Genomic DNA, 15,236 nt, shown 5'->3' with positions numbered 1-15,236 from the left:
ACAGTGGAGCACTTCTTGTGTTACCACATGACATCACAAGGTGGAACAGTGTTTTCTATTTGAGGGAAGAACTCTATTTATGCAGGGTTAGCATGTTAAACTTGTGTGAATTAAACAAAACTGGGTACGGTTTTGTTGAGGAAACAACATTATAACATCAGAAAATAGTGTAATATGTCATGATGCTTCAAACTCTTCTACAGACCAGCTGTGTTTGAATTCTTCACATTTCTATGACAAATTGAAAAAAACTTTATTTATTCATTTGGATTATTTTGATTGGGGTTAGAGTTTGACAGACATATAGGTGCACTGTTGTTGTTACTGATTATATGGGGATGTCCTCGTGTTCTGTCTTTGTCGTCACTGTCGGACGCTGCACGAGTTACTGCCTAAATGTTTTACAGCCCCTCTGCTTTGCTTTGTTTGGACCTTTGCCCTCCTCTGGCCTGTTAAAACTGGGGACAGGGGCTGGAGAGAGAGGCTCAGTCTGCAACGGTCCCACTCAGCCACAGCATCTCCTCCTCTGCCCTGAGCCATGACCACATTCGACGATATCCTGGAGGAGGTGGGCAAGTTTGGCCCATGTCAGAAGCGCATCTTCGGCCTGCTGTGTTTGGTGTCCATGCCATGGGCTGGGATCTATGTGGGGATAGTGTTCCAGGGCTTCACTCCTCCTCACTGGTGCCGGCAGCCGGCGGTGCAGGAGCAGAGGCAGGCCTGTGGATGGACTCTTCAGGACAGTGTCAAGATGAGCGTGCCTCTGGTGAATGTATCGGGGGAGCTCCAGCCCAGCTCCTGTCTGCAGTACGACGTGGAGCTGAACCAGAGTGCTCTGAGCTGTGAGCAGAGCCAGGACCTGGACCTGAGTCACAGCCCCACGAGCAGCTGCAGACACGGCTGGGAGTATGACTACGAGGGCCGCCGGTCCTTTGTCACTGAAGTAAGTTACAGGATTATTATATTTGCTCCAATGCATGCAATTAAATAACTTCCATTTTCACTTAAATAATCCTGACTCGCCTTGCACACACCCTTAACTCCCTTAACTTGAGTCTAAGCTCAAGCCTAAGCCTGGATAAGAGTCACTCCATATCATACTGAAAGTAGCACTAGTATACATTTGTATGTAAAGCAATGGCAGGTGTTGTAACTTGTATTCACTTTTTTGTTCCAGTTTGATCTGGTGTGTTCAGATGCATGGCTGGTGGACATGTATCAGGCCACTCTCAATGTGGGCTTCCTCATTGGGAGCATTGCTATAGGATACTTGGCTGACAGGTAAACTTGTATCGTATTTAAAATAATAAAAATCTTGTAATAATTTCATATTGTAGCCAGTGTATAGATTTTTTGCAATGTATTACCATAAAGATAAATAAATCATTGTAATTTGTGATTGTGTTTAAAAAAAGCACTTCCTGGAGACAAGCAGGCAAGTTACAGGTCAGATCAATCACTCTGAGTCTGCTTACAGTCAGAGTGCATGTTTTTCCATTTAACAAAAACATTTGTAGTTAAAGAAATGCTATATAAGTAAGTTTAAAGCCATACTGTGGAACATTCTTGGCATGAGAAAGTCACTTAAAACTACTCTTTGACCCTTTGATGCCAGATTGTGCCTTATGTTGAACTACTTTTTCTCACTGTATCTAATTTTCTAACTTTAAAACTAAATCCACATCACATAGGAGTAGTAGTATTTCCCTTGACTCGCTCTTGTGCACAGGTTTGGCCGTAAACTCTCCTTCTTGATGTCCAATCTGCTAAATGGGATTACTGGCATCCTGGTTGCCGTGGCACCCAACTACGTGTCCTTACTGGTGTTCAGGACGCTGTATGGCTTTGGGGTGAAAGGAGGCTGGGTGGCAGGATACGTGCTCAGTAAGAGAATGACTACTTCTTATTAGCAGCTTTTCAGCCAATCACAGTGAGCAGTCCTCTGACCAGTCATAGGGTAAACAAGGGAACACTTTGGAAAGGACTTATTACCATTCAGAAGATATAATGTTTTGTTTTAAATTGTTAAACGCTACGGCAACAGTCCTAACTATTCATCATTCCACGAATAGTTATTATACTTTGATTGTAGAAGTTAAGAGTGCAATTTGAACAGATATTGTCTCTAAAATTTCTGTTAATTTTAAATGAATGTTACAGGTTCTTCTTATTTTATATCACCATTTTAGACACTTTTTTGCATTTCTGTTTTACTAATAGTACTGCTTACTAATAATATTAAACTATTAAACTTCTATCAACACTGCAGTATTTCATTACCCAAATCACTGAAGTATTTTGACAGATAGCATTTTATAACTACACTCCAAATTCATAATGAACAAATAGTTTATAAAGAAATATTCAGGCTTTTACCGGGGATCCATAAAACATCCATCTCCAGTACTTAATGAAGATATTCTGGATTTGCCTGGTAATTCAGGCTTATTAAATACTTAACTAATACCATAACTCTTAACCCTAAGCCCTTAACTCCTGAATCATTCTTTGTTCTTGCTTTATTAAGGCTAGTTAAGGTGTGATCACTGCTTTACTTATACTTCAATACATTGACATTACAATACATTTAATTACACAATAACTGTATTATTTTGTTTTTCTTTACTTTAATATATTACCATTACAATACTTTATCTTATACATAACATATTTAAAGTACTTAAAAGCATTATATTTACACTTTCCCTCTGTCTTGAGATACATATATTTATTTACTTTTGCTCACGTGCATGACTGAACCTAAGGACCCGTTGTGTGTTCAGTCACAGAGCTGGTGGGTGTAGAGTTCAGGCGCACAGTGGGGATCCTGTACCAGATGTTCTTCAGTGTGGGGATCCTCCTCTTACCTCTGCTGGCCTACTACATCACAGACTGGCGCTGGCTACAAGTGGTCATCACCGTCCCATACATCCTTTTTCTGTCATACTACTGGTGAGACTAAACAACAACAACACATACACAAAGCTCTGGAGAATAGAGTTACTTATATTTTGCTACTGTAAAATTTAAAACTATGAAATAAATGAGTTACAATGTTGATAATGACAATAATAAATAACACAGTACAATTAGTAGTAGTAGTAGTAATTATTATAAATTCTACAAAGCAAAATTGTACTTGGTTTTGAAAGATATATACATTTTTTTTATACATTTTCAATAAGAACAACACATAACACATGTCCACAATAAGTGAATACAACTTTACAACAGAAAAGCATTTACAAAAGATATTCTCAAATAAATTATCCTTCCATTTGACTTTTATTTAATTTTTTTATGCGCCAAATGGAAATCATTTTATTCTTTTTTTAAAATGATTTATAATTATATACATTTGCTTGTGTGGGTTTCACAACTGAAACCCCTTCTTGAAATCCTTGAGTAACCCTCCTCCTTCTGTCTCTCTTTCTTCCTTTTTTTCTTTATCTCTATCCCTGTCTCTGTCATTATCTGCTTCTGTAAACCTAAACTAACCTCTAATTGCCAAAAAGTGGTTGATGATCACACTTGGGTTGTCAAAAGTATAAAAAAATCAGACACTAATTGATACTAAAACTAGTCTCAAAACCAGATTTGAGGAAGTATCAATATTAAAAAAGTTATATTCACTCACAGGACAGAAATGAAGCTTTCCTGAACTGCTTTAGCTGTATGAGAACAAGTATAAGACACATAGACTAGTATATGCCCGTGGACCACTGTGGAACCTACCTGGACGACTGAGGGATTACACAGATAAGGCTGTTTAAAGAAAGAGTGTTTTTAACTATGATTGTGGTATTAGAATCCGTATCAAGTCTATTCCCTAGTATCGAAATCGAGTTTGAAATGTATTATCGTGACAACACTAGATCACACAAACTAACTCAATACAAAAACATCACATCAGCCTGTTGCATTGTACTTCATCATATCTCTTGCTGCAGGTTCATCCCAGAATCCCCGCGATGGCTCCTCTCTCAGAACAAAAAGGACAAAGCTGTGGAGATCACCGAAGCCATGGCCAAAGAGAACAAGATGACTCTGTCCAAGAAGATCGAGGTACAGACAGCTGGACCCACAGCTGCATTCACAGCTAGGTCAAAGGTCATGTCAGGGAAGCACAGTAAACACTACAGAAAACACACAGGAATTTGGCTCACATCCCTGAAACAATTATAACATGATGTGATTTTATTTTACTTATCATTAGGGATGAAATTTAGATTGGTATAGTCACAATTAGTAAATCTCCAGTTATTTTGGTAATATGATTCTGCAGAGAGCTGCTGTCTCATTTCTATGAAGCATTATGAAACCTGCTAACCCTGTACTTTAGGTCCCTATAAAACGTGTTCTGAAATGCATGGGAATGGGATGGGAAGTGTATATTGCAAACCTAACCACAATATTTAAACTATTCTTTGATGCAATAAATGAAATGAATAAAATGTAAAAAAGAAGATAATAGAATAGAACTAACACAAACAGTACATTAAGAATGATTCAAGCTTAACTAATTCATTAATAACCTAATCCTAACCTCTAACCCCAACCCCTTCCTAATAAACTATTTGTTCATTATGTGTAAATCTGTATAATAAGAGTACAAAATGCTTACAAAATACTTTCAATATCAGCTCTACTAATTTTGAATATTTGTGCAGACTTTGGCAGATGATAACGCAGCAGCAGACTCCACCACTGCCTCCTTCATGGACCTGATCCGCACTCCGAAAATGAGGAAACACACTTTTATTCTCAGTTACAACTGGTATGTTCCTCCCTCATTACAATATAGACATGTGGTCAGAGGGTTTGATCCAATAAACATGTAATGAGCAATGACACCTAGTGGTCACATTGTGAAATGCAATATATTGTCTATTGCACACACCATGCAGCATTTGTAATTATCCTTAATACGCCTTAATAGACCCTACCTAGGCATATTTTGTTATTAAAAAAAGTTTCATACATCATCTCACATTTCCTGTACATTGTAAATAAAGTATGTCAAATTTTTCGCACAAAGTACAAGTACTAGAAAAATATGTGGCCCTCTGAGTACCACCCCTTTCTAAACCAGGTTTTTAACTGTCCCAAGTTTAAACTAGGGCTAAACTAGATCTTAACTAGGGTCGAATGAGGGCCGAAACAAGTATTAACCCAAAGAATTACACATTTGTAAATAAAGTTACAGTTACTTCTGCAAACTTGACCCATTGCAGTATATCGTTTTAACCCATTGTATTCCCCTGCAGGTTTACCAGTGCAGTGGTGTACCAGGGCCTGATCATGAGACTGGGTATTTTAGGAGGAAATGTGTACATAGACTTCCTAATCTCAGGTCTGGTGGAATTCCCTGCAGCCTTCCTCATCCTCTTCACCATTGAGAGGATCGGCCGACGACTTCCATTCGCTACAGCTAACTTTGTGGCAGGAGCGTCCTGTTTTATCACTGCCTGTATACCTGATAGTAAGTCCTGGACACAGTATCAAGTCCATGTGCACAATATTTTAAATTCATATTAGCTGCAAACAATATGTTTATGTTGTGGACATGACCAGGGTGATGCCAGAAAACCCATATATACCTGACACACCCATTACACTTTTCTTTCTGCATTTCTCGCATCAACAGTAAGTCAAAGTTGCTATTAGAGTACATTTATTTATTCAGAGTTCAACCAGTACTTGAACCAGTGTGTCGTGAGTGCTTTTGTTCCAGTGGCACCGCCATTTCTAGACTGTTATACCTGAGTTATAAGCTTGTTGTGCATCAGTGCCCCATGAGTGACTCTGCTCTTGTTGCTTGGTTATTATTTACTTTGTGGTGTCACCATATTGTGACTATTTAGCCATGTTAGGGCTCTAAACAGCGGTTATCACATTGGGTTGTGGACGCCATTCTACAGGCACAAGAATCCAGGCATCTTTAGCCTCCCAAAGTTACTGGCCACTTCACCAGGGGCATTTCCACCTCCTGGGCTGTGCTGAGGGGAGTTACACTGAATGATATCGGTGCTGCAGCTACATGGGCTTCCTCCTGTACCTTCACTCACTTCTACAGAATCAGTGTAGCTGCGCCTCATCCAGCGGCTCTAGTGCCTTGTCTGCTTTTACCATCTGCAATTGATCTTGGTGGACTTTGTGACTTTGTTGATGCAAAGTACTGCCCTTTGGTGGTCAGAAAGAATGAAATGGAACAAGAAGTACGCATGTAACTAAGGTTCTAAGAATTCCAGATGACCGGTAGAGTTTCTTGTTACTCTGAGTTATTGTGAGTGCATCTCGAGGGAAAAGTGTAATGGGTGCTTCAGGTATACAGTATATGGGTTTTCTGACATCACCCAGGCCATGTCCACGACGTGACTGTTGGTATTTATTTGGGTTTATATGTGTTGTGCACACATGTAGATATCCAGGTGCATCCAAAATTCATAGAACCTCAGTTACATACATAACTCTTTTTTTCTCCTTTGACATGAGCTCCAATTACAAAATGTGAATTTCTTCATGTATCTTTTAATATAATGTATGGCGTCTTCTTGCAGTACATTGCCAATCCCATAGAGCCCCAGAGTGCATTACTTTGCAGTACCTATTAAACACACAATACACGAACTAGTGATATTGCTACAACTACAATTGTGTATGAAGTGTATTTATTTAAATGTAAGCTACATAAAACTCTATGCACTACATTCAATGAGTGTTCAATGTTGAGTAATTACAGAGTTCAGTGTTAATTTAAGAATGATTTCTATAAAATCTAATGTTTTTCAGCATTCACATTTACTAATGCAGTGTGAACATTTTTTTCAGGTATGTTCTGGTTCAAGACAGCGGTGGCTTGCATTGGTCGTCTCTGCATTACTATAACCTTTGAGATGGTAGTTTTTGTGAACACTGAGCTCTACCCCACATTTGTCAGGTAAAACATTAATTTTTGTAGCGTAATTATTTACATTTTAAAGTGATTAATTCATTTTTCTGTGCAGGAACTTTGGTGTGTCTGTGTGCTCCACCCTCTGTGACGTTGGGGGCATCGTGGCTCCATTCCTACTCTACAGACTAGCTGTGATCTGGCTCGAGTTGCCCCTCATCATTTTTGGTATTTTCTTCTAATAATGTGAAATGCTATATAATTTAAAGCTGCTTTTGTCCTAGTATTCACTGGTTGTTGTTCACAGGCTCCCTGGCGATCCTGGCTGGAGCGCTGGTCTTGCTCCTTCCTGAGACTAGAGGGGTCCCACTGCCCGATACCATAGACGATATTGAATTCCCAGAGAGGTAACAGCTTCCTGCTCATTACCAAAATTATAATCATATACCTGAACCTATACACATTTGCTACTATGTCTACTACTGTAACAAGTTGGTTTGCAATAACTGTGAATCTTACTAGTGTCCTGTTATCACTTGATTTCGATTTGAGGGCTTTGAAAACTCAATACCAATAAAAAAACCTCAACAATAATAAAAACACAGTTTTTCAGATATCACATATTTATCTGCAGTGTATCATTAAGCAAAATCTTACTTCTGCTATCCCAAAACACAGGGCAGAACTGTAGACAAAATAAGCCATTGCAGAAAATAAATAATATTTAGTTGCATCCTAGTGCTGACTCTGTAAACACCAAAAAAAGTTTTAATTGTCCTAAATTTGATCTCAAATTGACAACTGAAAGCATCTTCAGATTAATTTTATAAGCTTGATGGGCATGAAGACATCTGTTTTAAAAACATTTTCCAGATCAACGTCCAACGTCCCTGACATTACTAGCTAACTAAGATTGTTATATTTACCTATATATCAACAGTATTTGTCCTTTATTCAGGATGAAGGAGAAAGAGACAAACGGACATCTGTTCAACCTGCTGCCCACCGACGATGTCACAAACAACAAGAACCTGGCAGTAGTTTAATCTCCAAACTAAGTAGTATCTAAAATCAGTCATTTCTGTTAAAATATGGTTTAAACCTCCACAAACAAGCCAGTTTGTAACACAAGTCTGTGGGAATATCATTCATTTGTACTCAGCATAGCATGTGCAATGTCCTGAGAAATCCAAAACATCACAGGGCGACGACCATTTCAAAAGCTTTAAACTGTTTGCTGTTAACGTAATGTTAGTGGTGAACGGTGCGGTGAAATTATTATTATGTACAGATATAGCAACAAGTCCTTTAAATGAGTGTAGGCCTGTATCACAATTTTGTGAATAATTGTTGTGCAATTGTTTTATTTTGTGTTATTATACTAGGCTCTGTTTTCTAGGTTTCTGTTTTTGTTGTTTAAACCCAATAATATAATATAACCCAATAATATAATATAACTTTGTATCATGTACACACACACAATACACACGAGATGTAAAGGACTGTATTATTTATTTTTACTTAATAAAGTAATGGTTTATTCATAACTTATCTTTTGTTTTTCAAATGTTGTGCTGCCATTGCACATATCATGCAGGTAAACTGGACTCAAATGACATAAAGAATACAGTCATACATAAGTCTAGTTAATTCAACAGAGAGTGTCCTTCAAACAGGTAATTCTTAATATGACAAATCCAGCAATAAACAACTGAGGAATGAATGTCTTATTTTATTACTAAACTAAAATTTCTTCCAATTTGGGTAATCAATATGGGAAACAGGCTGAGAAAATAAACTCAGGAACAGTTCCCACAGCCGGGGACTAATACAGGTTCAGAATGCAGAATTGCAGAAACTCAGACAACAGATTTGTTTAGCTTGAGTGTGTCTCTTGACTGATTAACAATCTAGCATGGAGCGAATGAACAGAGGGAGTATATATGGGCTACCCTGGGTTGATTAGGAAATGAATAGCAGCTGAGAGAAAAACAGGGAGGTAACAGAAGAAGGATCGGAACAGGCTGGGAAACAGCTGGACTGAGGATAAACATGAAAACAGGCACAACTGTGATATGCATAAAATTATAGTAACTTTATCTTAATTCTCTAAGTGAATTTGGCAGTCTGTTTATTTTACTTTATTTTTTATCATTGTGTGGTGTAAAAATATTTGCACAACACAGCTATGTCACGAGCAGAATGTATAGATTTGGTATCAGGTCTTTCTTTGAAATCTTATTTGCAGGTCTCAAGGGACATTATTTGGATGCATTGAGAACCAGAGAGACATTTTACAAAGTTGTTGAATAACCATGTTCTCGTTGTTGAACTTAATCAAACAGTAACATGTGCCTCTTTGCTCTAGAGTGTAAGCACTGGCAGTAACACTTTGTTCAGTTAGTTTGGGCTCGAAATGGTGCGCTTTGATGACATCCTGGTGGAAGTGGGACCTTTCGGACGGGCCCAGAAGCGGATCTTCTTTCTTCTGTGCCTGGTGTCTCTGTCCATGGCCTGGATCTATGTGGGGATAGTGTTCCAGGGCTTCACTCCTCCTCACTGGTGCCGGCAGCCTGCGGTGCAGGAGCAGAGGCAGGCCTGTGGATGGACTCTTCAGGACAGTGTCAAGATGAGCGTGCCTCTGGTGAATGTATCGGGGAAGCTCCAGCCCAGCTCCTGTCTGCAGTACGACGTGGAGCTGAACCAGAGTGCTCTGAGCTGTGAGCAGAGCCAGGACCTGGACCTGAGGGGAGCTTCTCTCACCCACTGCAAGGTCAGTAGTGCATGTTTGAACTGGGGATTTTGTAAGTGTGTGTACAGTGGCATGATTCACCATTTCATGAGGCAGTTATTTATCAACATTCTCATTAGAAATAGAATGGGTTCGTGGAGGTATCTTAAACATCTAAATTGGGTACAGGGCTTTTAAGAATTGGCAGCACAGACTGAGTGTCAGTTACAGACTCTGTATATAAAAGGACATAGCTAACCTGCTAACCTGCTAACCTTCCAGACAGGAAGTGAGCGTGGGTGCACTTCCAGTTCCAATCCAACTTTATCTATAAAACACTTTAAAAACAACACAGTCGACCAAAGTGCTGTACACAGGTTAAAACACAAAAAACATGAGACGCAATAACAATAAAACAGAACTTGATAAATGTCAACTCTTTACACTGAGTTAAAAGCCAAGCTGAAAAAATGAGTTTTAAGAAGAGATTTAAAAACAAGAAGTGAGTCGGCCATTCTAACATTCAGCGGAAATGCATTCCAGAGTTTAGGAGCAGCCACTGAAAAAGCCCGATCACCCCTAAGTTTCCTTTTTGGCTTAGGGACCAGAAGGAGAACCTGACCTGCAGACCTGAGATAGCAGGAGGGCGTGTAAGGCACCAGCAGCTCAGACAGATACTGTGGGGCCAGGCCATGCAGACAATTAAAAACAAATGAAAGAATATTAAAATCAATGCGAAACTGAACAGGTAGCCAATGGAGGGATTTCAGAATGGGAGTTATGTGGTCAAATTTCCGAGAACCAGTTAAAAGACGAGCAGCAGCGTTCTGGACTAGCTGAAGACGGGAAAGCAGGGTTTTGTTGAGACCTGAGTATAAGGCGTTGCAATAATCTAACTGTGTTGAGATAAAAGCATGGATTAAAATTTCAAAATTGTGTCGAGATAAAAATGACTTTACTTTGGCAAGTTGCCTTAGCTGAAAAAAAACTGGTCTTAATAACTGCCTTAATTTGAGCATCAAGTTTCAAACTAGAGTCAAGCTTAACACCCAGGTTCGTGACAACAGGGTTTATTGCCTTGGTCAAGGAGCCCAACTCAGGAGAAATAACAGCAGTTGAATCACTGGGAGTAAGCAACACAACTTCAGTTTTATTCTCATTAAAATGGAGAAAATTGCAAGCCATCCATGCTTTCACCTCACTAAGACAAACTAGAAGGTCCTTTGACTGCTTCAGAGGCACATAAATTTGGCAATCATCTGCATAAAAATGGAAAGACACCTTGTATTTACGTAAGATTGACCCAAGAGGCAGCAGGTAGAGGGAAAACAACAAAGGTCCAAGGACTGACCCTTGAGGAACTCCACATGTCAATGGAGCAGGAGACGACACGGCATCACCAACTTGAACTGAAAAACTTTGGTTGGACAAGTAAGATCTAAACCAGGACAGAGCCAAGCCCCTAATGCCCACCCAGTTTTCCAAGCGTCACAGGAGAATCTGATGGTCGACTGTATCAAATGCTGCAGTAAGGTCCAATAACAGCAGAGCAACGGTGTCTCCAGAGTCTGAGGCCAGAAGAATGTCATTAAAGACTCTCAGCAGGGCCGTCTCTGTACTATGGCCTTTTTTTAAACCGGACTGGAACATTTCAGAGATTGAATTTTCACTTAAGAAAGAACTCAGCTGCAAGTAAACAGTTTTCTCAAGTAATTTTGATATCAGAGGCAGCCTAGAAATTGGCCTGTAGTTTGAGAGCTCAGTGTGATCCAGGCCAGGTTTCTTTATCAATGGCTGAACAACTGCATGTTTAAAACTAGAAGGTACAAGTCCATTGAGAAGGCAAGTATTAATAATATCAAGGACATAAGGGGCCAGTGTGGGGAACACTTCTTTAAAAAGCCGAGGGGGAATAACATCGGTGGGCGAGCCAGTAGGTTTGATCTGACCAAACACTTTTTCTATAAATGATAATGTAACAAGCTCAAACTCATGACTCATGACGGTTCTATTGACTCTGCCTCTAATTCACTTTACATTGAAAAACTCCTCTCTCTGTAACTGCTGCAGTGAGCCTCGTCATTTTGGTCTTAAAATATTTGTATTAACCCGCTCTACATGATTCTGTTTTTTATTTCACTATTTTTTTCAGTAAATCAAGATATGAACATTAATAACAGTAATTACCTTGCCTGAGCATGAAATGTAATGACCAAAAGAGAAGCTGACTCTACAAATGAGTTAAATATTTACTCTTCTAAGATATGTCAATCTTTAATCTTGAAAGTCAAAACATAACCAGTGTGTCAGCGCCCCCTGAATGCTCTGAATGATTCTGTTTTTTTCCTTCTTCAGAATGGCTGGGAGTACAATTATGAAGGCAGGAAGTCTTTTGTCACAGAGGTCAGACCATATTCCATCTATTCAAAATAGTATTAGTCTAGTTGACACAATATAATGTCACCATAGGCTTGTGTTGAATCTTTGTGTGTTCCTGTAGTTTGATCTGGTGTGTTCAGACGGATGGATGGTGGACATGTACCAGTCCACACTCAATGGTGGCTTCCTCATCGGCAGCTTTGTTTTTGGATACATTGCTGACAGGTGGGACAACACCAGTTAGGTCAAGTAAAAAACGCATCCCTGTAGCAGTGTTGTCCTGTATTATAGTTTAATATGAAGAACATAAAGATGTAAAATTGAACCCATTATCCCTGTAACATTTTACATCATTCATTCTCTCTATACGCTGTCATGGTTACAGGTTTGGGCGAAGGCTTTGTTTCCTCTTGTGCAATATTGTCAGCATGATTTGTGGCATAGCTATTGCTCTGGTTCCTAACTTCCTGACTGTCCTCGTGCTCCGGGCTGTTCTTGGACTGGGGTGCAAAGGCAGCTGGATGACCTGCTATGTCCTGTGTAAGGGATACATTTATACATTATTCACTGGACTTCTTGACTGACTTGCACTTGTTTGTTGTACATTTACTTGTTTGTTTTTTTGATATACATGTTATATTTTAAACACTACTACAACCTAACCTATGCTGCCACTACCAGTTGTGTTTCCTGGTAACTTTCTTAGTATCAGGTGATAATGAGCAGGTGATGCCATCTAGCCAGGTCAGATCTGTGGAGAGGTGGTCCAGGTCACAAGAAGAATGCATGTTTTTGAAGATATTTTTACAGCAATAAAAAAATGTAATTGAATGAATGCAGGATATGCGCAAGGAACAGGTTTAATGCTATACTGTGGAACAGCCCTGAAACAATGACATCTCTCTTGAGTTGGTTAAAAGTTTCCTGATATTTCCTGTGCTTGTTACAGTGACAGAGATGGTGGGTTTGGAGTATAGGCGTCTGGTGGGAATCCTATACCAGATGGTGATCAGCGGGGGCATCGTCGCCATGGTGCTGCTGGCCTATTACATCCCGGACTGGCGCTGGCTTCAGGTTGTCTGCTCGGCCCCGAACCTCCTCTTTCTCTCCTACTACTGGTGAGACTAGAATCCATCTCAATATGAACCTCAACATTGTGAAATTGATCTAAAAATATCTTTCATATCTATATTGTTTTACTACACTTGTTTATTTCCCAGGTTCGTCCCTGAATCTCCACGCTGGCTTCTCTCTCAGAACAAAACATCAGAAGCTCTGAAGATCACCAAAAAAATTGCAGAAGAAAATAAGCAAAATCTTTCAGTGAAGAACATAGAGGTAGCGGCACCAGCAGTGTACCATTATTTCACTGTAAGACTGTAATGATTTCATATTGTCATCAGTCCTTCGAGGCACTGACGGATGAACCTGGAGACTCTCCCTCTGCATCGCTCCTGGACCTGTTCAGAACTCCCAATATGAGGAAGCACACATTTATTCTTATGTTCAATTGGTAAGAATGATTGACCCCAGCCAATAATAACTGAAGTATCTGAAACAGTGTTAAAGCTTCATGAGACAAGCCTAAAATTGATTTGGAGTAAAAGTTAACTCCAATTAATCAACAGTGGGTAAGCAAATGGATAAGTAGACATTTTAAGTTAAGGGACAGATTGATTATATCTTGATTATATTTGTTCAATAAACTTTGCCTCTAGGTTCTGTAGTGCCTTGGTGTACCAGGGCCTGATCATGAGGGTGGGCATCACAGAGGGAAATGTGTACATAGACTTCCTGATCTCAGGTCTGGTGGAATTCCCCGCGGCCTTCCTCATCCTCTTCACCATCGAGAGGATCGGCCGAAGACTCCCATTCGCTGCAGCTTACTTTGTGGCAGGAGCATCCTGTTTTATCACTGCCTGTATACCTGATAGTAAGTCCTTTTTTAGGGAACAGTTTATATCTTTTTGTCCTGGCTAGTGACAAAATCAGCATGTTAGCAGCCATGTTTTAAATTAAAAGTGCAGTATGCTTTCCAGTGGGGGGGGCATACTGCACTTTTAATGACCAAGTACACATTAAATGTTCATTGTCCGTTTACAGGTGTGTCCTGGCTCAAAACAACAGTGGCCTGCATTGGTCGACTTGGTATCACCATGGCCTTTGAAATGGTGGTCTTTGTCAACTCTGAGCTTTACCCCACATATGTGAGGTGAGGTTCCACTAATGTGCTTTAAAAATGTGTTCTTTTGAAAATGCTGTTGAGTGAAATTGGTAACATGTTTAAATATGCCAAATCTTGCATTATTCGTCTCCTGTTTGTTACCATTTGGATTCTGACAAACTGTGTGACAACTTCACCCAAATGTCTCTTAGTGAGGTCTAGTGTAAAACTAATGATGTAAAATGTGATAACAGAAATCAAGCAAGTTTAAATTTGTCCAAATTACCAATCATATTAAAGCCAAATGTTTACACAATTAAGAAAAGTTTATGAATTATTATGATTCCTCAGAAACTTTGGCGTGTCTGTCTGCTCCTCTTTATGTGACGTGGGGGGCATTCTATCTCCGTTCATCCTGTACAGACTCAATGCTGTGTGGCTTGAGCTGCCTCTCATCATCTTTGGTAAGTCTTTGCATAAACTCAGTAAAGATGTGGTGGGTTCAAAGGTTCTTTTCTATGATACAGGAGCCATAGCGGTCATAGCTGGAGGTCTGGTTTTGTTTCTGCCCGAGACTAAAGGCATTCCTTTGCCGGAAACTATTGATGACATAGAATTCCCAAAAAAGTAAGTATAATTTTTGAACGTTTGAAAATTGGAGTTTTCATAATTTTGCACTTTTGGGGAGACCTGTTTACGTTAAAAAGTTGTCTACTTTTCTTACTTGCTTCCTTTTGGTCCATTCAGAAAAGACAATCTTCAAATGAACTTGCTGAAACAAGTTGCAACAGACACAATGGAGCAGATGTGTGAGGAGTCTTTTTCTAACTCTGAGCTTAATAAATGATGCTTTCATGGGAAATCTTTCACTGTATACTGTGCTAAATGTAAAATTTCAACTCTAAAGACAAGTCTATACATGTACTATTATGTTCAAATAGTATTACTTACAGTGAAGCAGCAGTTCTTCATCTACTAAAGTAAAAAATAGTACTTCTGTGTTTTTTTTTCTAATACCACCACAGTTTATTTGGTTGAGTAACATAAACAAATACTTTTATAAAACAGCA

At 39.3% G+C, this 15,236-nt stretch overlaps 2 protein-coding genes across 3 annotated transcripts; both read left to right on the top strand.

Annotated features, from left to right (window-relative positions):
• Positions 1–492: 492 nt before the first annotated feature.
• On the top strand, positions 493–8,283 carry LOC117392696 (solute carrier family 22 member 2-like). The gene is made up of 11 exons (XM_033990824.2): positions 493–943; positions 1,178–1,281; positions 1,730–1,884; positions 2,784–2,952; positions 3,951–4,065; positions 4,671–4,777; positions 5,268–5,482; positions 6,832–6,940; positions 7,008–7,120; positions 7,200–7,299; positions 7,851–8,283. The coding sequence occupies exons 1-11, from the start codon at positions 539–541 to the stop codon at positions 7,936–7,938; spliced, it is 1,680 nt and encodes a 559-aa protein (XP_033846715.1). The 5' UTR covers positions 493–538; the 3' UTR covers positions 7,939–8,283.
• Positions 8,284–8,881: 598 nt separating this feature from the next.
• Positions 8,882–15,235, top strand: LOC117392697 (solute carrier family 22 member 2-like). 2 transcript variants are annotated; one of them, XM_033990825.2, is made up of 12 exons: positions 8,882–9,665; positions 11,979–12,026; positions 12,124–12,227; positions 12,388–12,542; positions 12,952–13,120; positions 13,223–13,340; positions 13,406–13,515; positions 13,721–13,935; positions 14,106–14,214; positions 14,518–14,630; positions 14,694–14,793; positions 14,914–15,235. In XM_033990825.2, exons 1-12 carry the CDS (start codon positions 9,309–9,311, stop codon positions 15,011–15,013), a joined length of 1,698 nt encoding a protein of 565 aa, XP_033846716.2. In that variant the 5' UTR covers positions 8,882–9,308; the 3' UTR covers positions 15,014–15,235. The 2 variants fall into 2 exon arrangements, with proteins under 2 accessions (XP_033846716.2, XP_055088170.1); XM_055232195.1 differs by lacking the exons at positions 14,518–14,630; positions 14,914–15,235 and having other exon boundaries at positions 9,309–9,665.
• The last annotated feature ends 1 nt before the right edge of the window (position 15,236 follows it).

This window comes from Periophthalmus magnuspinnatus, chromosome 24 (genome assembly GCF_009829125.3).
Source record: "Periophthalmus magnuspinnatus isolate fPerMag1 chromosome 24, fPerMag1.2.pri, whole genome shotgun sequence".
In the NCBI taxonomy this organism is placed as follows: domain Eukaryota; kingdom Metazoa; phylum Chordata; class Actinopteri; order Gobiiformes; family Gobiidae; genus Periophthalmus; species Periophthalmus magnuspinnatus.
This window is presented reverse-complemented; position numbering and strand designations above follow the sequence as displayed.

Coding starts and splice junctions, on each gene's coding strand:
- LOC117392696 (XM_033990824.2), top strand. CDS start 539: ATGACCACATTCGACGATATCCTGGAGGAGGTGGGCAAGTTTGGCCCA. Junction 6,941..7,007: donor CTCTACCCCACATTTGTCAG/GTAAAACATTAA, acceptor TTTTCTGTGCAG/GAACTTTGGTGTGTCTGTGT. Junction 7,300..7,850: donor GATATTGAATTCCCAGAGAG/GTAACAGCTTCC, acceptor TCCTTTATTCAG/GATGAAGGAGAAAGAGACAA.
- LOC117392697 (XM_033990825.2), top strand. CDS start 9,309: ATGGTGCGCTTTGATGACATCCTGGTGGAAGTGGGACCTTTCGGACGG. Junction 13,121..13,222: donor CTCTTTCTCTCCTACTACTG/GTGAGACTAGAA, acceptor TTTATTTCCCAG/GTTCGTCCCTGAATCTCCAC. Junction 14,215..14,517: donor CTTTACCCCACATATGTGAG/GTGAGGTTCCAC, acceptor ATGATTCCTCAG/AAACTTTGGCGTGTCTGTCT.